Source organism: Anomaloglossus baeobatrachus, chromosome 2 (assembly GCF_048569485.1).
Source record: "Anomaloglossus baeobatrachus isolate aAnoBae1 chromosome 2, aAnoBae1.hap1, whole genome shotgun sequence".
Lineage (NCBI taxonomy): Eukaryota > Metazoa > Chordata > Amphibia > Anura > Aromobatidae > Anomaloglossus > Anomaloglossus baeobatrachus.
This window is the reverse complement of record NC_134354.1, coordinates 541,397,627-541,423,985: the sequence shown is the minus strand read 5'-3', so window position 1 is coordinate 541,423,985 and position 26,359 is coordinate 541,397,627. Positions and strand designations below refer to the sequence as shown.

General features: G+C 41.7%; 1 protein-coding gene across 7 annotated transcripts in view; it reads left to right on the top strand.

The window, feature by feature from the left end:
* Positions 1-26,359, top strand: part of MCF2L (MCF.2 cell line derived transforming sequence like) — a 305,257-nt gene that overhangs the window by 242,985 nt on the left and 35,913 nt on the right. For all 7 annotated transcript variants that reach the window (XM_075336651.1, XM_075336649.1, XM_075336647.1 and 4 more), the window contains 15 exons: positions 154-278; positions 1,227-1,341; positions 2,457-2,576; positions 4,914-5,105; positions 5,250-5,441; positions 5,543-5,702; positions 5,894-5,970; positions 6,095-6,165; positions 8,083-8,149; positions 10,651-10,766; positions 15,014-15,083; positions 18,739-18,831; positions 19,323-19,415; positions 20,789-20,914; positions 21,881-22,102. In XM_075336651.1, coding sequence (XP_075192766.1) covers positions 154-278; positions 1,227-1,341; positions 2,457-2,576; positions 4,914-5,105; positions 5,250-5,441; positions 5,543-5,702; positions 5,894-5,970; positions 6,095-6,165; positions 8,083-8,149; positions 10,651-10,766; positions 15,014-15,083; positions 18,739-18,831; positions 19,323-19,415; positions 20,789-20,914; positions 21,881-22,102 — 1,839 coding nt within the window. The remainder of the gene's footprint in view (positions 1-153; positions 279-1,226; positions 1,342-2,456; positions 2,577-4,913; positions 5,106-5,249; positions 5,442-5,542; positions 5,703-5,893; positions 5,971-6,094; positions 6,166-8,082; positions 8,150-10,650; positions 10,767-15,013; positions 15,084-18,738; positions 18,832-19,322; positions 19,416-20,788; positions 20,915-21,880; positions 22,103-26,359) is intronic.

Genomic DNA, 26,359 nt, shown 5'->3' with positions numbered 1-26,359 from the left:
TGTGTGAAACGGGCCTAAGATGGCTGTCAGCCAAACCATTGACTGAAGCATTGTGCAGCCGACAGCCATATAATATCCATGGCCAGTTTAAGTGTGAACTGAGCTGTAGATTAATATAATTTGTACTAATCCTGTCATGTTTACTTAATACAGGATGATTTGGAACTGGCATTGAGGCAGGGATATGATATCTATGAACGGATCAGGCAGCCTGTTCGAGAGGACCCAGAATACAGAATGAACCAGGACCAGCAAGATAACCAAACAACAGTAGAGAGGTGGGATAATTCACTATATTGTGTACACTCATTCAGTATACACATTATCATGTTGTATTTGTTACAGCATAATTTCTGCCTCCGTTTGCATAAACATATTTACAAAATGTAATTATTTAAACTCAATATTTACAATGCCAAGAAATCAATATTTATATCTGAGCTATAACTGGATGTTCTTGTGTTACTGATGTCGCTGATAGACATTGAAGTATATAATGTTGTGTTATAATTATATAATATAATGGTTATGTGTTTTCACATTGATAGTCTGTAGTCTCACCCACCTATTTTTGTTCAGAATAAATGGTATAATTAGGTCTAATTTTTCCAAGTAAAATTGTATATTTCGTCCACAAATAGTGCAATTCTGCTGCCTGTCCGTAAGTTGTGTGAGGTTAAATTCCAGTCTCATTGAAGTATGTAAGATGCTATGCCATATTTTTCTAATCCTTGACAATCTATTTAAGCCCTTATTTGTATTGGTGTAATAGAGTTCCTCATATTTTCGCCATGTACTAAACCAGAAGAGGAGCAACTTCTACTGTCTTGCAAATTCAGATTAAAGGAACATTTTATAAACCACTGAGGCTCAATTATCACAACTGGCTATCAGAAAATGGTTTGGTTGCCCATAGTAGCTAATGAGTTCTGCTTTAATTTCTTGAACTGCCTTGGTAAATTGAAAGGGCCCCTTGATTAGTTACTAGACAATAGACACAGTATGTCTATTAGAGGGTTTTGATAAACCCACCTTATTATCTGATTAGTTTTAACGTAGGGGCTATAGTAGTTGCATCTTCTCCCAGATATTGGTGCCTGGAGGAGCCCCAAAAGCCCCCAATCCACGGAAGAAGACCCTAGTTATGAAGTTGCAAATGACTTTCCAAACATTTGCGATTATTATGTTTGTGCCACACTTATCTTTTTATCTTCTTCTTTTTGCAGGCTTATTATGCAACTAAATGAAACAGAAGCAGCGTTTGATGAGTTTTGGACAAAGCATCAACAAAAGCTTGAACAGTGCTTACAACTGCGCCATTTTGAGGCAAAGTTTCGCGAGGTGAGGTAGATAATTGGAAAGCCAACTTCTCTATATAGCTGGGGGCCATAATTAAGTCATTTTATTAACATCATGTAACCCTTATTACTGTCCATCAAAGCCAAATGACCGTGGCAGGAACATTTATTTGGTTACCTGATCTCTGATGTGTTTTTTTTTTGCTTTTCTTTAATTCCATGCTAGAAACTTTGGGACATATTCTTATACTAAATAGTCCTATAAGTCACTATGTTTATCACCTGATAAATTTGGCATATTTTCTGAATAATATAGTTTAAGTTTACACTCACTTTGTGCCACAAATATACTCCACAATTTGGTACAAATTTTGGTGCGACAATGACACATGTTAAAGCCGCTTTCACACGTTCGTGCAAAACGTCTATTTTGCACGGCCCGTGGTGTAGGTGCATATGTCCGTGTGTGTGTGTGCTTAGTGTGTGCTGTCCATGTGCTATCCATGTGACATCCACATAGCACACAGACAGCATGAGCTGGTATACTTACATGTCCCCAGCATTGCTGTCTCCGGCAGTGCTGTTGCTTCTGGGTCCGCGGTGCAGTGATTATTCATGAGCATAATGAGCAGACCCAGAAGCAAGAGACAGGAGGGCAGAAGACAACAGTGCTGGAGACAAGTGAGTATAGAAAATCATGCTTGTGAGAGCAATAAATCACATGTTTGTTCAATAAAAAAAAATCACAAAATGTGCACAAAAAATTAGGTTGTGAAAAAAATCACTTCAGGTTAGAACTCGAGTATATTTGCACAAATTGTTTTTGACAATTTAAACAGTCATATTTGATGAATTAATCTAAACATCTAGTAAACCCCATTGACATAATCAGAAAATTAACTAAACAGCAAAAGACAAGTTTAAAAAAAGGTGCAAATTCCATGTTGAATTTGTTGCAAATGAACTTCCACTAATAGAGAGGCAAAATGGGAAAATGCAATTATGAATCAGGTCCATAAGTATAAAAGACAATAGTTTAGTGAAAATTGTGCCATACTTATCGCGCCTTTAGCTTTCTAAATATCCCTTATTATATTTGTGCATTTCTCTGATAGTATTTCTGTATCTCTGAATATTTTCTTATCTTTTTCAACTTAGATCAAAGCAACCCTGGACAGTTTTAATGAAAGGTTATCAACATTTAAAGATATAGGGAACAGTTCATCCCATGTGGAACACATACTGAAGGATCTCTGCACTTTTGAAGAAAAGGCCCAGGTAAGTGCATTTACATTGGTATTTATTATACACAAATTCATATTGCAGCTCTATAGCAGTGCATGAGCCCTCTGTTTATTTTTTATGCGGCCAAGTTCACACAAGTGTATTTTCATGCTGAGTGCTGTCCGTGATAAGACCAACAGCACACGAAAACCTGCACCTTGCACTAGATTTTTCCGTTTGTCGGATGAGACTCTCATTTAGGTCAATGGGTGCATAAGGAGCCTCCGTATTAAATCCGATTTTGTTACATATACATTGCAGTTCTTTAATGTAGGAAATTGTATTTAATCTGCTGCAGTATGAAAATGGATTCTATATGGATTTTATATAATGATATTTATTCACTTTTATAGTGCCATTATATTCATAGCGCTTTACATACATCAGCAACACTGTCCCCATTGGAGCTCACAATCTAAGTTCCCTATCAGTAGGGCCCCATGCACACGCTGCAGCTTTTGATGCTTTTTTTGGTGCAGTTTAAGGAGACCTTTTAGTCACCACAAACTGCATGTTTTTCCTTCCCCAGCAAAGTCTATGAGATTTCAGTTTTGCTGTGTGCACAGTGCCTTTTTTTGGGGCTGCATTTTGTGGTGACCACAAAAATGCAGCATGTCAATTTTTTTTTGTGTTTTTTCCCTGTTTTTTTTATCCATTGGTGCTAAAAATAATGCATCAAAATGCATGGTCAAAAAACTCACCAAAAACGCATGCGCTTTTGATGCGTTTTTTTGCCACAGGATGCGTTTTTTCGGTCACAGGGTGAATGTTTGGTGCAATTTAGTGGTCACCATAAAATGCAGCATGCGGACATAGCCTAAAGGGTGCTTTACACACTGCGACATTGCTAACGATATACAGTCAGGGTCTCGTCGTTAGTTACACACATCCGGCGCCGTTAGTGACATCGCAGCGTGTGACACCAAGGAGCAACGATCGTAAAGACGTCAAAAATCGTTGATCGTTGACACGTCGCTCCTTTCCTTAATATCGTTGCTGCAGCTACGATGTTGTTTGTCGTTCCTGCGGCACTACACATCGCTACGTGTGACACCGCAGGAACGACGAACATCTCCTACCTGCGTCCACTGGAAAAGAAGGAAGGAGGTGGGCGGGATCTTCTGCCCGCTCATCTCCGCCCCTCCGCTTCTATTGGACGGCTGCCGTGTGACGTCGCTGTGACGCCGCACGAACCGCCCCCTTAGAAAGGAGGCGGTTCGCCGACAAGAGCGACGTCGCAGGGAAGGTAAGTCTGTGTGACGGGTGTAAGCGATGTTGTGCGCGACGGGCAGCGATTTGCCTGTGTCGCGCAACCGACGGGGGCGGGTACGCTCGCTAGCGATATCGATACCGATATCGCAGCGTATAAAGTACCCTTCAGTCTTTGGAGTTTTGGAGGAAACTGGAGTACCTGAAGGAAAACCACGCAAACACGGGAAAAACATAGAAACTCCTTGCAGATATTGTTCTTTGTGGGATTTGAACTCAGGGCCTCAGCGCTGCAAGGCTGCAATGCTAACCACTGAGCCACCGTACAGTGCTAACCACTGAGACACCATGCTGCCCTTTTATGGATGACAAATGAGAAAAAAAAATTGTTCATGCTTTCTAGATAAACTCATGTTGTGAACTTGGCCCGCGTCCGATTTCAAACAAAAATATATGAAGACTAATGGAGTCCATATGGCCCGAATAATCTCCATATACTAAGTTATTCTTTTCTTGGTGCATTGATGAGAAACTGTGGAAAGAAAAGCGCAATAGGGTCTTACCCCAAAAAGGGAGGAAGATATGTAATAAAAACACACTCACCTATAATGGTTGTGCCAGTCACAACCACTATACAGGCATATATAAGATCCAGGTCCAGGCAGCAGTCCCAAAGTTGGCTGATAACAGAGAGTGATAGAAGAAGGGTCTCAAGATTTGATGTTCTCTTGCCAATGTCCTGATGAAGGGAGCTGAGTCTCCAGAAACGTGTAGACTTGTGCATGTTATTAAAGAAGCATTAATCTCTTCCTGGATCCATTGAGTCCTTGGCGCAGAATTAAGACCCTTCTTCTATCACTTCCTGTTTTCTTGGTGTATTGACTCTGGAGGATATATATTCCATACATACGGAGCTTGTTGGCGCTGTTAAGATAGCATATTGAGTTTGTATTGGCAGAATCCTGCTGTTTGCATGAGCTCAGATTTTTTTTTGCCACCATATTTAGAAAACCTCAGTTTTCTAAAGATTGCAATATTGCATACATGGTTTTTCTTCAGTTTATATTTTAAACAGTCTTAGTTATTATTGTCATAACATTCCATTACAACTTTTCTCCATAGGAAACGATACAGACTGCACAGATCTTAGCAAGAGAGGGTGACGATCTTATCCTTAGTAACCACTATGCTGTGGACTCCATCCTCCCAAAGTGTAATGAGCTTCGTCATCTATGTGGTGACATCAGTAGTCATATCCAGGAAAGGCGAGAAGTGCTTCACAAGTCTCTAGAACTTCATAGGCGTCTAGAAAAGGTTAGTAAACAATCAAAATCATCTGCATCTGGGTCATTATACAATAAATGAAGCATTGTCCAAATGCCAGTCTTAAGGAATTAGGGACCATTGAGTATTGACGTCCTTATGGTGTTTTCTGATGATTTTTCCTACACTTTTCAGACCATGCAATGGTGTGATGAGGTCATATACTTGCTGGCTTCACAACCTGTGGATAAGTTCCAGTCCCAGGATGGAGCAGAATCTGCACTGCAAGAGATTGAAAAATTCTTTGAGAGTGGAACAGAAAATTCTATCAAAGATTTGCCTAGTGTTCTTACACAGTATGAAGAGATTCTCACTCTGGAACTACAGGTGCGTCTTCACTATTTCATATTTTATTTCTTTATTTTTTTTTAAATTCCAAATTGTATATGCTAGAATTATACAATAATTATATGTATTTTACACAACAGGAACATGTTCAAAAGGTTTTTCAAAAGCAACAAGGTATGCAAGAGATGTTTGAGAAGCGGAAAGGAAGCTTACGTAAGCTGGCCACTAAACAAACGCGGCCAGTGCAGCCTGTAGCTCCTAGGCCTGAAGCTTATACAAAGTCCCCTAGTTCTTCTCCAGGTAAATTCTAAAAATTAGTGGAAACATGCCTTCCTTTCATCAGTCTGCGATTTATAGATTGATCTTCAAATAACAAATAATTTGTTTTAATTATTTTTCCACTGTCTTGTTTTTAACACATGTAAAAAAAACCCCTATACTGTAGTGTATCACATAAAATAATTAACCTGAGATTTGTCTTCTACCTCTAGATCTCCAGAGGGCCTCTGAGCACAGAGGTAGTGCAGAAAACGTTCGTCAAAGAAGAATGAATTATCGCAGAGCCAAGGTGCGTTGATTAGTGGTCTAATGTTGTAATGCCTCCATAAACAACGAATAGACTTCCTATATTTAGGCTTATGAGACTTTTTTTTTACATAACGTTAATGAACTGTGATGTATTTTTCATGTAGAGTGAAGTTGATGGTCAAGTTAGAAGTTCTTCTATGATGGACGATGAAGAAAATTTAGCAGTGCTGAGAAGGTACTTCCTACTTATAACTCCCTGCTTATTCTCCTGGATCTCTCTGCATCATTTGACATTATGGATCACTCGCTCCTCCTCTCTTTACTCCTCTCTATTGTCTTCAAACAAACTGCTCTCTCTTGGTTCTCCTCCTAAATGTGACTGCTCATTCACTGTATCCTTTGCCAGATCTTCCTCTCTTCTTCCCCTTACTGTCTGGGTTCTTCAAGCTTCAGTCCTAGGTTCCCTCCTCTTCTCTCTATGCACTGCTTCTATTGGGCAAACCATCAGTAAATTTGAATTCCAGTACCATCTATACAGATAACATCATGTCCTCCCCCTTTCTGAATCAGAATCTCTCTATAAGTTAATTTCTCATGTTTTCTTCTTCTACTAGGGGCTGCTGATAAGTCTTTGTGTGATCTTTTTTTGTTTCTATGGTAACAAATATTACATCACATGAAAGCCTTATGTGTCTAATATATGTTTTCAAAATGTTGTGTTTGTTGCTTATGGCAACAGTGTTTTACACAAGTTCAATACGATATTCACAGCAAATGAGAGCAGAGGAGTGATAAAATTCTTGTTTCTGCAAGGGAAGTCCGCAAAGGATATTCATGGTGATAAGTCTCAGACATTGGGGGATCAATGCCCTTCATATTCCACAGTTAAGAAATGGGTTGCCAAATTTTAAACGGACCACTTCAGCACCAATGATGAGGAACGTCCTGGACGACCAAGAGTGGTGGTTGTTCCAGAAATCATCGATACTGTGCACAACCTCATGCTGGAGAATCCACGAATTTCAGCTAAAGCAATAGCAGACATCATGGGGATTTCCCGTGAACGTGTTTGTGTCATTATCCATGAATATTTGGACATGAGGAAGCTATCTGCAAAGTGGGTCCATAAATGTTTGACAACAGATCAGAGAAGCAGCAAGTGAAAACTTCCCGGTCCATTTGTCAGCGTTTCTGGACTGATAAGAACTTCCTGTATTGAGTGGTCACTATGGATGAGACCTGGAATTATTTGTATGACCCTGAAAACAAGGTTAGTCAAAAGAGTGGAGGCACAGTGGTTCTTCTCGTCCAATGAAGTTCAGGGTGCAAAAATCAGTCACTAAGGTGATGGTGTCTGTGTTCTGGGATAAAGAGGGCGTGCTCCTAGTGGACTACCTTCAAAATGGTTACACCATCAATGCAAGGTATTACATTTAATTTTTGGACCAATATAAAGAAGCTGTGAAGGCCAAAAGGCGCGGCAAGCTGTACAAAGGAATCTTGTTCCTGCAAGATGCCTCTGCTCACACTGCACAAGTGACCACGGCAAAACTGGCAGAGCTAGGCTTCCATCTGGTTGAACACCCACCTTATTCACCAGATCCAGCTCCCTCCAACTATCATCTGTTTCCAAACCTGAAGAAACACCTCAAGGGTACCAAATTTCACACAATTTCTTATGCCATGGCTGCTATGGATCCCTGGTTTGAGGCACAACCGAAATCCTTCTTTTTGCTAGGCTTACAGAACTTGGAATACCGATGTAAGAAGTGTTTTGACATCAGTAGAGAATATGTAGAATAAATGTAAAGTTTCATCATCTTGTCTCGTTTTCTTCTGGGTAAAGACAGACTTATCAGCAGCCCCTCATACTAGCCAACCTATGCTCGATATTTTTGCAATTTCCTTGCATGGTTGAATCATAACTCAATCAGCATGCTTGCTGTCTTTGTTTCATGTTTGACACAGAACTTTCCTTTATTCCTTATATCCAATTACTCACTCGCTCATGTCACCTGCATCTTAAAAACATCTCCAGAATCTGACCGACCTCACCTTTGAAATGGCACTGGACTTTGTAGCGGTTTTAGAGTTTATACTTTGTAAACGTTTCAAACATAAGATCATGTACCTTTTTTTTTTTTGTTTCTAGGCACGTTATGAATGAACTCATAGAGACTGAAAGAATGTATGTGGATGAGCTCCTGTCTGTGCTCGAGGTATGCCATTTCATAATAGATGTTTTATTGGAGCTCTCTATATTCATTAGTTACCAAGAGTATACCGTATTACTGTCCATCTTTGCCTCAGTACAGTTCATAAACCTCAGATCGCACTGACTGCTAATTCTGTATTTCTTGACAAATGTATTAACCAACTTGTATGTTTTTGAACTCTGACTGTGGAACTGGAGTAAGAAATTCCTATAAATGTGTGGCTATACCTAAAAATCAATAAAATGGGAAAAAAAATAACTATTACTAGTTTAAGATTTAATAAATTGTAAATAAAAATAAAAAAAAAATGTTTGTCCATTAACTTTTCCAAAAACATTTGATCTATTTTGTGCTCCATTTTGGAATGATATAAAGGTCTAGCCCTTTATTGAAAAATTATATTTATTAAAGGGGTTGTCCACTAGTCGGACAACCTCTTCTCAATCAGCATTATTGTCACCGGGAAACATCTCTAGAAAATCTCGCATTGCACTGGGACCAATGTTAGTCAATGAGTTGGAGCAGATGCACAGTTTTTTTCTCATCCAGATTCTGGCTGACTTCACTGTCCCCTCCTTTGGGTGAATTGAATGTCAAAAGGAAGTCAGAGCTACGGCTGGCCTCTCACTTCCTCTTGATAGTTGATACATCTGAAGGTGGGGAGAATAAAGCTAGCAATGATTGGGTACAGGGCTTGCATGATGTAACAACTTCACGTGAGCCCCAGGAGCGGTGCCGGCACTGCTGGAATGGCATCGGAGGTGAGTATAAGGCTATGTCTGCACGTCTGCGTTCTGGCTTCACAACTAAACTGCATACTTTTGACAAATGCAACCACTGCATTTGAAAAAAAGAACGAGATCAAAACGCATGTGTTTTGACCTCGTTTACCTTCCATTTTCAATGCGTGTTGGCCATGTTGTAGACAGTCCGTTTTTGGATTGAGAGGTCAATGGGTGGAAAATGTTCACAAAACGCAATGAAGTGACATGCTGCTTTTTCTTAGGCAAAGATATTGACAAATATTTGTCAAACAAAACACTGCCTAAAAAATGCAACATGCGTATGGAAATTTTGATTTCTCATAGACCTTGCTAGGGAGGCAAAATGCATGCATGTTGTCATTGACACAGTGCAGTTGAAAACACAACCAAAACGCAACGTGCGGACAGATCTTAAGTCTTGTTATTTCACGGGTGACAAACATGGTGATTGAGAAGAGGCTGTCCAAATTGTGGACAACCCCTTTAAGTCTATAACTTCAATTCCATAAGGATAATAAAGATTGAAGACCAAGGTGGGAGGAGCCCACCCGGTCAGCAGCAGCTCATAATAGCAATGTGGAACAAAAAGAGACCCATGAGAAGAAATTGCTGAGCAATAATAAATATTTTTATTTTATACGGTAGTCAAAGTGCACAGTGCATGAGGTGAGGTATTTAGAATACAGTACATAAGATATAAAAAGACGACAAGGGGATCACGCAGCTAGACAAAACCTGCAATTAAAGTGCAACACAGCTACAAAAGTAATGGGATTAACATGTTCATCCTAGCCTAATGTGGCAGGCGGACTGACTTAAAAGGTGCGCGGCGGGAAGTGTGCATCGCTTCTCACCTTCCCCTTTGATGAAGCGACTGGCTCCACGGCCATAAGCCACGAAACGTACGTCAGGGGTTTTCCCCACTGCTCTATACAATGGTAATGTTTCATTAACCTCTTTGCAATTTGTGCTTCCCAGCTCTTGGGCTTCACGTTATATTTACTGTGAATTTTCTCCTATAACGGGTTCTCCTCTGCAGCTCTTTTTTTTATCCACACTGCTGATTCATTGTTTACCAGCTTTCTGATAGGTCATTCCTTGTCCCACTTTGTTATACATGGGTTGTTTATATTGCACCTTTTTTCTACCCATTCATTATTATTTTTTGAGGTGGATTATTCATACATATATCAGTGGTATTTGGATTTTCCTAGCCAGTAATATTTTTGATATCAAATCAGTTCCAACCCCTATATTAAAACTTGTGTGCAGTACCCTCCCCCCACATGTTTGAAATTTGTTGGACATTTTTTGTGGTACAATACTCTTTATCTTATTACCATCTCCATTTTTTGATAAACAGGATACATCCTGCTTTGGGATAAGATCATGCACATATTAATCCCATTACTTTTGTAGCTGTTCTGCACTTTAATTGCAGGTTTTGTCTAGCTGCCTGATCCCCTTGTCCTCTTTTTATATCTTATGTAGTATATTCTAAATACTTCATGTACTGTGCACTTTGACTACTCTATAAAATAAAAATATTTATTATTGCTGAGCAATTTCTGCTCATAATTGTCTTTTTGTTCCACCCTTTAAGTCTATGTAGTGGTTACCTGCAGCTCACATCTGAGCAGTTCTCCTATAGCCATGGATTAATCTTTGGATTTCATACTGACAGTGATCATGTACACTTATGATTTAGTGTAACCAATGTTTGGCTTATGTCGTCTGTAGGGTTATGCTGCTGAAATGGAGAATCCCTTAGTAATGCATCTCCTCTCTCCAGTTCTCCTCAATAAAAAGGATGTGTTGTTTGGAAATATGGAAGAAATCTACCATTTTCATAACAGGTAGACTTTTCACGCTTTTATATTAAGGGCAAGAGGAATGAATTTTATAGCATTTCCAATGACAAATTACTAATTCAACCTAATTAGGCCAATTGTCCACTGCACTTAGCTTAGTGTTTTCCAGCTTATACTGTACTTTCACGTTGCCTTTCACTCAGCATACTGTTTATTTCACTGTATAGGAAAGCACAGCAGAATAAGCTTTCTGATAAAAAAAAATGGTACTGTAAAAAAAATATATATACTGTGCTGTACACTTAACCTAATAGACAAGAGACTGAGTTTGCATATATCAACTGCGTCTCTTCAGTTTATTAAAGCCTGAGCCAGACATAACTAGTAGGGATGATCGAATACCTCAAATATTCGGCTTCGCAAATATTTGCCGAATAGGTCGCCACTTTTCAACTATTTGCGAATATTCGATGTACAATGTAAGTCTATGGGAAACCCGAATAACAACTATTCAGAATTATTCGGGCTTCCCATAGACATGCATTGCACATCGAATATTCGCTTAGCAGTGACCTATTGGTCGGATATTCGCGAAGCCGAATATTTGAGGTATTCGATCATCCCTAATAACTAATGCAAAATTGTGAACCTGTAGTGTTTTCTCATTTATCTCTAAAAGTAATCTGGGACGATGGATGCATTGTATCAATGGGAACAATCCAATGGAAAACTATGCAATCCATTACTACATTAGCTTCCCTCTGTTGTTTTTGTATCATAGTCAAGTGAAAAAAAGCCAGATGTCAGGATAAATAGAAATGAGGCTAAAGTTGTGAACCTGTCACCAGGATGTCTCCACATAAAGTATGGCCAGCAAATGTCAGCCCTCTGTTGCACCGTTGTAGAATTCAGTATATATATGTTCCCAAGCCGCTATGCATAACGTAAAAAAGTTTTGTGATATTTGTAGTCCATTCATCTTGTGATCGCCAGCCTCCTTCTTGCGTCATGTAAATTAAGTATCCTATGTCATCCACACAGTGTCCTATTTCGCGCTCCTATGCAGGCGCACGTCTCTATGCCCTACCGATGGCAGAACACAATACTGTAGTGTGGATTCGCTCGGACAAGCCAAAGAGCGCACTACATTACTTTGCTATCTGCAGAGAGACGTGCACCTGCGCAGGAGCGCTTTGGGGTACACTGTGTGGATCACGTAGGATGCATCATCCACAGTTAGCAGGGAAGGCGAACAGTGTTGGGTCAAGACTAATGAAGCCCATCAAACTGGACCACTGCATAGACGAGTATAATAAAAGGTCTTTTTTTGCTTTACGCAGTGCGACTTGTGGACATATAAACAGCATTCTAGAATTCTGTAACAGAGAGCTAAAAGATGCTGGCCGCACTTTATATGGGGAAAACCTGGTGACAGGTTCCCTTTAAGAACTATTGCATTCTGTGGTACAATTTTAGAAATTTAGAATTATTGTAAAAAACTGTCAAAGAAGCACCTGATTGAAATATCAGAAGGACTTATTAAATATTTCCTAACAAAATGAAAAATCATATGGAATGGTATGCACCATTTACTGTATATTCAGAGGATTGCTCTTTGTGTATTGTCGTACAGTCATTCGGTGAATTACGGTACTTGTTTTACTGAAAAATGTAACACACAACAATTCATGTGCATTAGGGTTTGGCCATTAAGCACCACAAGCTAGATTCTTCTTTATTTAACTATGTTCACCTCTGTTGCATGTTTTCTTCATCCTAGAAGATGGCCATAGTGATCTGGTCGAGTTTTCCATACTCACTCACTGAACGTCTACTGCCAATGTATATATCACAGATTTATTGTGTGTTCAATCACTCTAACAAGATATATCCAATTGTTAGACGATATAAAAGCAGTTAACACTTAATATGGTTGTCCAGCTAGAAAAAAATACGTTTAGATGTTACCAGGTTTTTGCTATGTAATATGAGAGCACCATGATATAGAGGAAGAGACCCGGATTCCCAGCAATGTATCATTTACTAACCTGTGTTCTGCTGTTTCAATAGAATCCAGTGTTTTATCAGCAGGAAATTATTATTACAGATCAAGCTACCTTAGTAACTCTTGGTCCAACCCTGCCCGCACCACTGATTAGCAGCTGTCTGATGCTATACAACACAGAAAGCTGTCAATCAGTGGTGTTGGCCGAGCTCAGCATTGTTAGCTCTGCTTGATCTGCAGCTGAAAAAAACTGTAAGGGGCACTTTGCACACTACGACATAGCAGGTGCGATGTCGGAGGGGTCATGTCGAAAGTGACGCACTTCCGGCGTCGCACTCGACATCTTGGGTGTAAATCCTAGATGATACGATTAACGAGCGCAAAATCGTCGTAATCGTATCATCGGTGTAGTGTCTGGGAATTCCATAATTACGCGACTGCGACAGGTACGATGTTGTTCCTCGCTCCTGCGGCAGCACACATCGCTGTGTATGAAGCCGCAGGAGCGAGGAACATCTCCTACCTGCGTCCTGCAGCTCACGCCGGCTATGTGGAAGGACAGAGGTGGGCGGGATGTTTACGTCCCGCTCATCTCCGCCCCTCCGCTTCTATTGGCCGCCTGCCGTGTGACGTCGCTATGACGCCGCACGACCCGCCCCCTTAATAAGGAGGCGGGTCGCCGGCCAGAGCGACGTCGCAGGGCAGGTGAGTGCATGTGAAGCTGCCGTAGCGATGATGTTCGTTACGGCTGCTATCACAAGATATCGCTGCTGCGACGGGGGCGGGTACCATCGCGCTCGGCATCGCAAGCATCGGCTTACGATGTCGTCGTGTGCAAAGTGCCCCTAAGTCTATCATTACTGCTGCATCCAGTAAAAAAAGTGCTACTTCGCCTTTAATCAGTCTCTGTCCCTACATCATAATGCTCTCAGACTACATAGCAAAAACCTGCTGATAGATTGCCTTTAAAACAGAACTATATACAACTTGCTAATATACTATTATTGACAGATGTCTAGCTAAAACCCACTATCAGCAGCGGTTACAGGTCCAGGCATCTCTACCTCCGGCTTCAGTTGAACCCCCTGAGAAAGGTTAACTCCCTGTGTTGGCAATGGACCAGTGATGTGGATATGTAGTCTGTGACAAAGTGGGCTAGCTTAGCTTTTGAAATATGCCAGGCAACCAGCCTACCTGTACACATCACAAACACATGGAGGGGGAGGAAGCTTTCTTCTTTGTCCATAATAAAGGAAGCCAGTCACCTGATTTTTTTTGCTGCTCAAACTGCATCTTTTACCTATGCCGCTCCTGTCAAGCTGTACCATCTTGTGATGGCAACTTCTGGTTGGCCAGAAGTCATAAGTTGCATCACAAGCTCTCAGTGCAAGTCTCTGAGAGCCACAACGAGGCTTTCATAGACTTGCATTGAAGAGTTATCACCGATTCGCTCCATGAAACACTGGCGCAATCTGGTAGGTCTCAGACTGAAGAAGACCGACCTGAGCAGCACTGATAGGAGGTGAAGACAGCAGCTGGTGAGTATAAGATAGGGGTCAAGGAATTTAGATGAGACACACCACTCCAGCAGTAAAATAAAACCACTGGAGTGGTCTTTTTAAGATCTTTAAAGTATATTTCCTCTAAAATGCCTGACCGTGTCAGAGAAAAATATACCTGGCTTCAATGGAGTATCCAGGTTCTGATTAATGCTACCTGTGGTTTGGGCAGCTTCAATCAGGTGACAAGTTCTATTTAATCCAGAAAATGATCTGCCGGGGCCGCACAACAGTACTGACAGTGGTATATTGCTGGAGCTTTGGCAATGAAAGATTTTCAAACATATGTAAATATATGTTTTTGCAACTGGATATCATTTTTAGATACCGCAGAAAGTAAAATGGGCCTTTCTCATAGAATAGTGTTTTCCTAGAAGACATTAAGAGTTGTTAGCTATAGAGCAAATATATGGTAGGTGTAGGGCTTCCTCCATGGTAATAATGTTGGGAGTTCCTGGAAAATGAGAATCTAGCTTTAGTGTCAGCTTCATGGAAACAGATCATTCCAGACATTTCAAATGAGTGAGACAATGAATTGTACGGACAATTACCGGAAAAAAAGAGACATCTCAGAGTCACAAAAAGGAATGAACTAGATAAAGCTAAAATATTTGGTGAATTTCAGGGGTTTTTTCCCCTTGGTTATATTTTGCTTTTATTATGTAAAAATGTAAAAGTTTTACACAGTATTTTATCTACTTTTAATATTTTGCCGTATGTTCTTGTAGAATATTCTTGAGAGAGTTGGAGAACTACATTGACTACCCTGAGCTAGTAGGAAGATGTTTTCTAGAAAGGGTATGTGATACTGTTGCACATTATAAGAAGCGTGTTACTATTGTAGTATTAGTTTCATTATCATTAGTTTACTATTGCACTTGCTGAGAGAATGTAAAAAAAAATTATGTATCACACGCACATTTTTCTTGGTCGCTTTATTAGTGGACACAAAACCATAGGATAGTCCGCTGACACCAGTATTACTTAAAAAGAAAAAGTGGCTCCTCCCCAGCAGTCTGCTTTGCCTCCTAGCCATTGGCCTCTTCAGTTTTCTCTAGTGTCAGTAAAGCTGGTGTCACACATAACGACGACGACAACGACGTCGCTGCTACGTCACCATTTTCTGTGACGTTGCAGCGACGTCCCGTCGCTGTCGCTGTGTGTGACATCCAGCAACGACCTGGCCCCTGCTGTGAGGTCGCCGGTCGTTGCTGAATGTCCAGCTTCATTTTTTGGTCGTCACTCTCCCGCTGTGACACACACATCGCTGTGTGTGACAGCGAGAGAGCGACGAAATGAAGCGATCAGGAGCCGGCACTGGCAGCTGCGGTAAGCTGTAACCAGCGTAAACATCGGGTAACCAAGGGAAGACCTTTCCCTGGTTACCCGATGTTTACGCTGGTTACCAGCCTCCGCTCTTGCTGCCAGTGCCGGCTCCTGCACTGTGACATGTGGCTGCAGTACGCATCGGGTAATTAACCCGATGTATACTGTAGCAAGGAGAGCAAGGAGCCAGCGCTAAGCAGTGCGCGCGGCTCCCTGCTCTCTGCACTGTGACATGTAGCTGCAGCACACATCGGGTTAATTAACCCGATGTGTGCTGCAGGAGAGCAATGAGCCAGCGCTAAGCGCGGCTCCCTGCTCTCTGAACTGTGACATGTAGCTGCAGCACACATCGGGTTAATTAACCCGATGTGTGCTGCAGGAGAGCAAGGAGCCAGCGCTAAGCGCGGCTCCCTGCTCTCTGAACATGTAGCACAGCGACCTTATGATCGCTGCTTCTGCTGTGTTTGACAGCTAAGCAGCGATCATAACAGCGACTTACAAGGTCGCTGTTACGTCACCGAAAATGGTGACGTAACAGCGACGTCGTTGTCGCTGTCGTTTAGTGTGACACCAGCTTTAGGGGTAAGGTATGTCTCAGACCTATCATTGATACAAGATTAGATGTTGAAAAACGAAGAAACAGGTTTGGGCTAAGAAATGCACTACACTCACTAATATACTTAAATTTTCATACAAGTTTATTTAGACAAAAAGATAAAAACATATTTAAAACAAAGTGCCATCCATCATAAATTCAGCATAAATAGAATAAGGTTGTCATGAGCAAAGTCCGTATGGAGCAATAAATAAACAGTGGATACAATATCTACACCAGGCATAAACAGTCATGAAGATTATCCACATATAAAAGCCCTCAAAAAAGACATCAAGGCTGGAAATAATCTGTCACTGGGATCCGATAGGTAATTATAATTCATAGCAAATATCACCCAAAAGTATTCAGTATACAACCAGTATCTGATACCCATGCTGCCACAACCAAACGGACAAAGACATCTCATCATAATGCAAAGAAAAGTGCTGACATGATGTGGAAGTTAGTAAATCCCCACCCAACGCGTGTCGCTTGTAAAGACAAGCTTCATCAGGGAAATAAGGAGAACACTGAGGTGTGACACACAAACATATACTTATATACATTTAAAACAATATCTAAATAGGATACCGGTGTGCTGTAGTCAGCATGGAGCCTTCAGGCGTCCGGAAGTTGTAATTGCGCAGGTGCTAGAACTTAAAGTTGTCAAAATAAACTTGTATGAAAATTTAAGTATATTAGTGAGTGTAGTGCATTTCTTAGCCCAAACCTGTTTCTTCGTTTTTCATTAATCCCCTTTTGAGCTCATGCACCCTCACATTATTAATCAAATATTATTTATTGCTGTGCATCCCCAACCTTGTTGTTTGGCACAAGATTAGATGTTAACATTTTTTGTTTCTGTTTTTCACATATCTTTCGTGGTTACAGAGTGTAACTGTGCTCTCTATTTCACCCATTTAGCAATGGAGAATATAGTCTGTAGTATTCAGTATATATCCCTTCGCGTCGGTTTGGCGGACTAAGCTACTTGACGAAGAGGGCAGGTATGTAGTGGAAGTCCATACGCCAACTGTTACCTACCTAGAAAATCCAAGTTACTGAGAAACTCCTTTTTCAAGCCAGAAAAAGGCCCTCTGTTGGCTGAAACGTGGTTATTGCATTTTTTCTTCTGTATGCTGGGACAAATAAAGATTTATTAACGGAGAGGAGTTTCTCGGTGCCTTAGCATTTCTTTGATTTTCTCCAGATTTGCAGCTGTGGAGAGGTGTACCAAGTAGCACAGAGTGGTGAATGGGACATTGTTGATTCAGCTGTCACCTACCTGCTCGCCCTTCATAGCGTGCATGTGCACAGAGCAGAGGACAGCCTGTCTTCAGGACAGGTATTACCCTGTTGTGTCCCCCATTTGTTTGTCTCTGTTTATCAACTCTGGGTTGAGTGGGGCGGTTGCGGAGTGCCGTTTGCTGTCTGGTGCGTCGTTGCTCTCTGTGACATTCTGGTGGGAAGATTCTGGGGCCGAGGGAGGGAGTCGTGCGGCAGTTAGCGTCACTGCAGTTGTTATCCGATCCACTCTCCACTGCCATGTTGATGATACCATTTTGGAACTGGCTCTTTTGAGCCCCGAAGATGCTCTTTTCTCTCTGTGTGCACCGGTTTTCTGCATTTTCTCCCTTTCTTGCTCCTTCTATCTTGCAGATGTGTGAGTCAGGATATGACAGTACCTGCCCCCTGACCCATCCTGCACTTGTTACTATTATACTGCTTTCTCACAAAACTGAGGTGGCCAGTGGCTACCAGGCAAGGTAGCTGGTGAGGAGTAGCCAATTTTTTAATTCTATGTAATTCTAGTGTCAGCCTCCAGGTGGCAGCAAACTATCCCATGGTTCTGTGTCCGCCAATGAAGACTAACAAGAAACAGATTTTACAGTGAATATCAAACATCTATATTTAGCATTGTGTATAATGTGTAAGTAACGGGTAATTATTTCTAATGTTAGTAACATACAACTGTGTTTAATCCGATAAACCGTTAGTGTAAATTTTGTATGCATTTGACACCATTCAAACACTTTTTTTTGTATGGAGCCAAAATATAGTCCATTTATTAAAAGGTGCTGAACTATAAGGCCACGTACACATGTTGAGTATTGGTAAGTTTTTTACCTCCGTATTTGTAAGCCAATATATTACACGAATCAGAGGAAGAGTATAATAGAAACACGTCACCACTTCTGTATTTATTATCCACTCCTAGTGTGGCTACAAATACTGAGGTAAAAAACTCCCCAAATACTCAGCGTGTGCACGTGGCCTAAATCTAGCCAGGAGGAAAACCTATTGTGAGACCAATATTCATATGCTGCATTACCAAAGCGGAAAATATCATTAAATAATTATCAAATTTGGAAATGTCATTAAGTAATTGTTATAAATTAATTCAATTATTTAGGGAACAATACATTAATATATGGTGAAAGCTATAACAGGGATTGAAAATGTCACTTATTTTTGTATCTGGGTATAAATTGTTCTACAATTTAATTCCTGTGCATATTTTCTAAAACCCAGATGGAAGATTTCCAGATATATGAGAAGTACTGCCAGAACAAGCCCCGATCTGAGAGTCTGTGGCGCCAATGCTCTGATGCTGCTTTCTTTCAGGTAACTGAAAAGCAATGTCATAATTCTAAGCAGCATTTAAAGGGAATCTGTCAGCAGGTTTTTGCTGCATCATCTGAGAGCAGCATGATGTAGGCAAAGAGATCCTGAATCCAACGATCTATCACTTAGATGATTGAGTGCAGCCATTCTGACACAATCAGAATATTTAGATTTAGTCATGCAGCAGAGTCCAGAGAGCTCTCCTGCCCACATCAATCTCAATAGAGATTGTACATTGACAGGGAGGTGTCGATCACAGAAGGGGCTGTATTGGACTGGCATGTGCGTGACTTTCTAGTCAGAGCAATGATAAGTGTCCTGCTGCTTAAACAAACATGGTCAATAAACAAGAGATCAGTCTGTGACAATACAGGCAGCCCTGAATTTTCTGTGTTTATCTTTATAGCATGCTGGCTTCTGCTTACATAGCAAAATCCTGTTGACAGATTCCATTTAATGGGTCAGTTACAATAACATACTGCATTTTATAGGAGTGCCAAAAGAAACTGGATCATAAACTAAGCCTGGATTCCTACCTACTGAAACCTGTGCAGAGGATAACAAAGTACCAATTGCTTTTAAAGGTACATTATACTTCATATAAGGGAGATGCTAACTTACGTAACATGAGTACATATTATTGAGGTCCAGACAAGGCACCACATATCCCTATGAGCATCATAGATGTAGCACAGAGCCACTAAAACAGCCTATACACTGGGCATATATTACATGAACATTAACTTTATATTGTTCGATTCTCCATTCCCAGTCCTTTCTAAAACGTCTTGAAATGGAACCTGTGACCTCTCCTAACATGTCTGCATTGTACCTTTCCTCCATTGTTCTTAAAGGGGTGGTTCACCCATATTTTTTATTCTCTAGTTCGATATTACATTGACAAACAATGTTTCTCTCAAATACCTTGTGTTGGCAATAGTGCCTGTGAGAGGCGCTATTGCAGACCGCTGTTCCCCGCTCTGGTGACGTCACGTCTAGTGCCGCACACGTCACATCCGTATTCCTGACTCACTGAGCTGTGGGCGTTGTTTCACTGCTCGTCACAGCCCATCTGCTCCCTCCTCCCTCACAAGCAGAACGCTGCAAGCAGGCGACGCGCTGTGCTGTGACAGCAGTGAAACACCGCCCACAGCTCAGTGAGTCAGGAAGACTGCAGCCTGCCGCAGGGATGTGACGTGTGCGGCACTTGACGTGACGTCACCGGAGCGGGGAACAGCAGTCTGCAATAGCGCCTCTCACAGGCACTTCCCCACTTGGCTTTCTGTCTGCTGGGGATGATGCGCTCTTAAAAATTGACAGTTCTGACCAGCACAGCGCATGGATAATAAAGCTAGCTGGTTCGATCCAGCTAGTTTAGTTATCTCTGCACGTCTCCAATTTCGCTGGTCTGATCAAGGCTTCCAAGCTGTATGAAAAACTGCTTGTAATTCCTGTGCATGTTTTAGTGGCCGGTAACCAAGACAACCAGAACTAAACAAAAAATTAAAAATTCCTCCAGTTTTAAGAATGGATACAATTTTTAAGTAACATTTTAATTGCAAATTTCTTTTTACAAGGCCTTTAGTATTGTAACCATTAGTGATGTTGAGACAAGCACTTTAAAGTAACTGTTGGGAGTTATTACATAACAGGTGTTGTAGTCAGTGGGTGCCTTTTGCTGGAGCCTTTTTTTGCATGTACTGCAGAGATCTTCATAGTCTCCACTGCTCTGCAGAAGATCTGATGGTGGAGGTTGATGCCAGAGGATAGGGGAGGGGAGATCTAGAGAGACAAATATGTTCTGGAGATTTCTGGAGAGAAAAAAATCCTGTAAGGATTTATCAGGAATTATTTGCATAAATGAAATACACGCTCTAGAGCTATAGCAACAGCAGTTACTCAGCAACGCATCCGTTTTAGAAATATGTAGAATTTAATGGATGTGTGTTCTGCTTAGGAAATGTTAAAGTACAGTAAGAACTGTGAAGGTGCTGAAGATCTGCAGGAAGCGCTGGCTTCTATTCTTGGCATTCTTAAAGCTGTCAATGACTCCATGCACCAAATAGCGATCACTGGATATGAAGTAAGTGGCTATTATTACTAGTGCTAATTTATCATCTACATTAAACTGATTAGTTCAGCTGTCATTACAGTTGTTACTAACTCCTTTGATCTATCAAACAATATCTTAATTTGCTTGTAGAAGTGAACGTGTACACTGTGTGCAGAATTATTAGGCAAATTGAACAAGAAACATAAGATAAAATGTCAAGACTGGGCCAAGAAATATCTTAAGACTGATTCGTCAAAGGTTTTATGGACTGATGAAATGAGAGTGACTCTTGATGGGCCAGATGGATGGATCATTAAAGGGCAGAGCGCTCCACTCCGACTCAGACGCCAGCAAGGTGGAGGTGGGGTACTGGTATGGGCTGGTATCATCAAAGATGAACTTATGGGACCTTTTCGGGTTGAGGATGGGAGTGAAGCTCAACTCACAGACCTACTGCCAGCTTCTGGAAGACTATTTCTTCAAGCAGTAATACAGGAAGAAGTCTGTATCGTTCAAGAAAAACATGATTTTTATGCAGGACAATGCTCCATCACATGCATACCACTACTCCACAGCATGGCAGGACAGGAAAGGTCTAAAAGATGAAAAAATAATGACATGGCCCCCTTGTTCACCTGATCTGAACCCCATAGAGAACCTGTGGTCCCTCGTAAAATGTGAGATCTACAGGGAGGGAAAGCAGTACACCGGAACAGTGTCTGGTAGGCTGTGGTGGCTGCTGCATGCAATGTTGATCGTAAACAGATCAAGCAACTGACAGAATCTATGGATGGTAGGCTGTTGAGTGTCATCATAAAGAAAGGTGGCTATATTGGTCACTAATTTTTTTGGGTTTAGTTTTTGCATGTTAGAAACGTTTATTTCTAAATTTTGTGCAGTTACATTGGTTTACCTGGTGAAAATAAACAAGTGAGATGGGAATATATTTGGTTTTTATTAACATTAACATTTTAATATAATCGTTCTACCTTTCAGGGGAACTTGAATGATCTTGGCAAACTGTTAATGCAAGGGTCCTTTAATGTCTGGACTGAACATAAAAAAGGACATTCCAAAGTAAAGGACCTGGCAAGATTTAAACCAATGCAGAGGCATCTATTCCTGCATGAAAAGGCTGTTCTGTTCTGCAAAAAGAGAGAAGAGAATGGCGAGGGATACGAGAAGGCTCCTTCCTATAGCTTCAAACATTCCTTAAATGTAAGTCAATTAGAGACACTAAATGTTCTATTACAAAACAGAAAATGAACATTCACTCCGGCACTACTTTCTGATTTCTTTTTGTCAGTGGGAGTAATGTAGCCTGCAATAATAATATGGCCATCAGGAGGAAACCAAATTGACCTCATTAAAAGTCAGAGGATTTGTTAGTATCTATTCAAAAATAGACCACTCAAAGTTACCATGTTTCAGTTAATAATGTAAAGCTTGGCACTAATATGACCTAATGTTTTACTAATATATGGATCCCCAATATCTAATACATGTTATATGGTTCAATGTTAAACCTGCAAAATTGTGGGAGAAATGCATTGGAACCTTATGGATCTTGTTTATATTGCTGAGCCTATTATATACATCAATAAATAATTTATCAAGGCCCTTAGCCAAAATCCATAGATATAAAAATCACAGATTATTAAAAAGATATACTTATTGATTCACAATAAAAACATCCAAAAACATCCACCAATACACTCCCAAATACAAAAAAATTATCAAGAAATGCTACTTATATCAAATTAGTATAGACAATAGTTGGCCTTCTAAATGACCCTATACTTGTCCTAGTGGTCACACCTACCTATCAGTGGAGGACACCCTGACGTTTTTCGGTGTCCCTGCTCCACGGAGGCTGTCCCCATTAATGATCCTACAAGCCTCTAAACTGAAACTCGGAAGTCAGAAAAATAATTATTGGGTATAGCCAATAGGCACCACAGTAATCCTAAAGAAGAACTAACAACCTAAATCTATGTTGCTGACATAAACATATGATATATTATCTCCTTATAGATATCACCCAAGGTACAAATAATTATGTCAATAATGATAGATGGTTTTTATGCATCTCTCAATTTTCTTCTTAGATAATGACTCCATAAGGATCCAGATTCACAAATTACTGGTGCTCATAATTATCCACGGGGTATAAAAAGCTCCATTCCATCCAGAGTCACCTACTGTGTCCTTTTCCCATCTAGGAGTTTAGATCATAAATTCTCTCACCTCTGCCTCGACGCGTTTCCCCCGTTCCATGGCTGGGGTTCATCAGGAAGTCTTTTATTTAGATGCAACGATCTATCAATATTGATATCCAAATAATGGTATGCTCGGGTGTGTTAACAACAACCCTCCATACATGGGATCTAGGAAAAAGAATACATAAAAGTCCATTTTCAATTGTACACCAAAAGAACCATGCAAATAATCTATGGTACGAATGTGGCACTATGTCTTATTGATGTAAAAAAATCAACCTCTTCCCCATTTAATATTGTATCCCCACATATACAAAATGCCATGCCATAATCCAATATCCTAATTCATTCTATGGACCATCCCTTTTTCCTCATTAATCTTTACAAGCTCATAAACATGATCCAATAAAATCAGTCACCACAAAGCAGTTTGATCCCAGGCAGGGGTGTAACTACCGTGGTTGCAGAGGTCGCCATTGCGACCGGGCCCGGCTGGTTAGGGGCCCGCGGCCACATTGCAGATCAGCTGCCAGCTCATTTCTGTGAGAGAGGAGCTATGCTGATCTGTTGCAGACCACACGGCTGCTATATGACCTGCTGCTGCCGCTGACAACGCCCCCCCCCATCCCGGTGTCAGCGACGGCAGTGGGCTCTCCCCCCCCCCCCCCCACCCCATGTGCGGTGACGTCACTCCTGTGTGATTGCTGTGCTGAGGCATGCAGAGCGCAGGACGAGAGGACGCTGACTGGAGCAGCAGAGGAACGGAGGAGACAGGTGAGGACAGCAGCAGTGGAACGAGGAGAGAGGTGAGTACTTTTTGTTGTTTTTTTATATAAATGAGTACACGGTGGCCAGAGGCCTGGGGGGGCTGCATTATACATGGAGGCCTGGGGATGCTGACTGCATTATTACACATGGAGGCCTGGGGATGCTGGCTGCATTATTATACATGGAGGCCTGGGGAGGCTGGCTGAATTACCGTAGTTTTCGGACTATAAGACCATAAGACGCACCCTGGTTTTAGAGCAGGAAAATAGAAAAATAAAATTTTAAGCAAAAAATGGAGTCATGACACACTGTTGTGGGGCGAGGATCTGCTGCTGACACTGTTATGGGGGTAATGTCCCCAAATTCTCTACTAAGATACACCATCCTGGTAATGATCCTCCTGCCTTGTATATACAGTATATACCCCCATCCTGCTCATATACCCCCATCCTGCTCATATACCCCCATCCTGCTCATATACCCCCATCCTGCTCATATACCCCCATCTTTGCTCATAATATAACCCCCATCCTGCTCATAATATACCCCCATCCTGCTCATAATATACCCCCATCCTGCTCATAATATACCCCCATTCTGCTCATAATATACCCCCATCCTGCTCATAATATACATCCATCCTGCTCATAATATACACCCATTCTGCTCATAATATACCTCCATCCTGCTCATAATATACCCCCATCCTGCTCATAATATACGCCCATCCTGCTCATAATATACGTCCATCCTGCTTATAATATACGCCCATCCTGCTCATAATATACCCCCATCCTGCTCATAATATACCCCCATCCTGCTCATAATATACCCCCATCCTGCTCATATACCCCCATCCTGCTCATAATATACCCCCATTCTGCTCATAATATACCCCCATTCTGCTCATAATATACCCCCATTCTGCTCATAATATTCCCCCATTCTGCTCATAATATACCCCCATCCTGCTCATAATATACCCCCATCCTGCTATACACCCCATCCTGCTATACAACCCCATGCTGGTATACGGCCCGCATCCTGTGGCACATAAAAAAAATAAACGTTCATACTCACCTTACCTCACCTCACTCCCTGCAGCATCGCTCCTCCTCCCGTCTGTGTCAGCGGCAGCGCTGCTGAGTGGAGCCGTCCCCATTCCCCTGCAGTACCGCGATCTCCTCCTGGCTGCCGGCGGCCGCTGAGTGGAGTTGTCCCCGTTCCCCTGCAGCACCACGATGTTCTCCTGGCTGCCGGCTGCTGCGTGTGGACATGTGCGCACAGCGATGACGTCATCGCTGTGCGCACCGCTAGTCTCCACTCAGCGGCCGCTGCACAGACAGGAGGACATCGCGATGCTGCAGGGGAACGGGGACGGCTCCACTCAGCGACCGCCGGCAGCTAGGAGAAGATCGCAGTACTGCAGGGGAATGGTGACAGGTGAGTGTACTGATTCACTGCACCCCGCGCTGATGATGATGCACGGGGGGCAGTGAATACAGCCGCACATGATCACTCCAGGCTGTAGTTGCCAGGGGTGATCATGTGGGCCGGCTGTTTATCCCTTGCCCATCATCCCGCCCACCTGTCAGCGCTGAGAGATGATGGGCGGGAAGATGGGCGTGCATATTAAATGAGCGGGTCCACATTGTCACGGCAGGCGCTGCTGCAGCCTGCTCATGCCCCCGATGACCCGCTCCACCGCAGCACCCTCATTCCCCACAGCCCTACATTCAGACCATAAGACGCACCCCCCACTTTCCCCCAACATTTGGGGGGAAAAAAGTGCGTCTTATTGTCTGAAAAATACGGTATTATACATGGAGGCCTGGGGGTGCTGCATTATACATGGAGGTCTAGTTATACATGGATTTTTATATAGAATGACACGGAACTTCTATTTTAAGGAATGGGTGCTCTGGTAGGGTCCAAATCCATATTCAAAATTAAGATAGACCAGGCACTCCAAAATGGATGCAAAAAGGAAAACTTTATTCAAAATATAGAACAGTTCAAATATTGCAAGATGTTTCGATCAACGCAGTGACCTTCGTCAGTGGAACTGGCTATATGTGGAGAAATAGATGATCCGTGCAAAGGAGAAAAAGAGAGAATTCAGAATTAATCTGTCTATCCGATCCGCAATATGCCGAACCCGAGCACTCAGTAAAGTATAGAAGCACGGTCTGATAGAGCGCTAAGGAGGCCACAGTATTAGATTAATTTTTTTAGAATTTATTGTTTTCTATCAGCCACAATCTACAACTTGTGGCTGATAGAAAACAATAAATTCTAAAAAAAATTAATCTAATACTGTGGCCTCCTTAGCGCTCTATCAGACCGTGCTTCTATACTTTACTGCTGATCTTCCCCCCTGTGGGTCCACGGCAAGAGCTGCTTGATACGGAGTTCAGATTACCAGAGACGCCCAGTGATCTGTCATGTGACCAGCTCTTCAGGAATTTGCTTCCCTGGATGGACATCG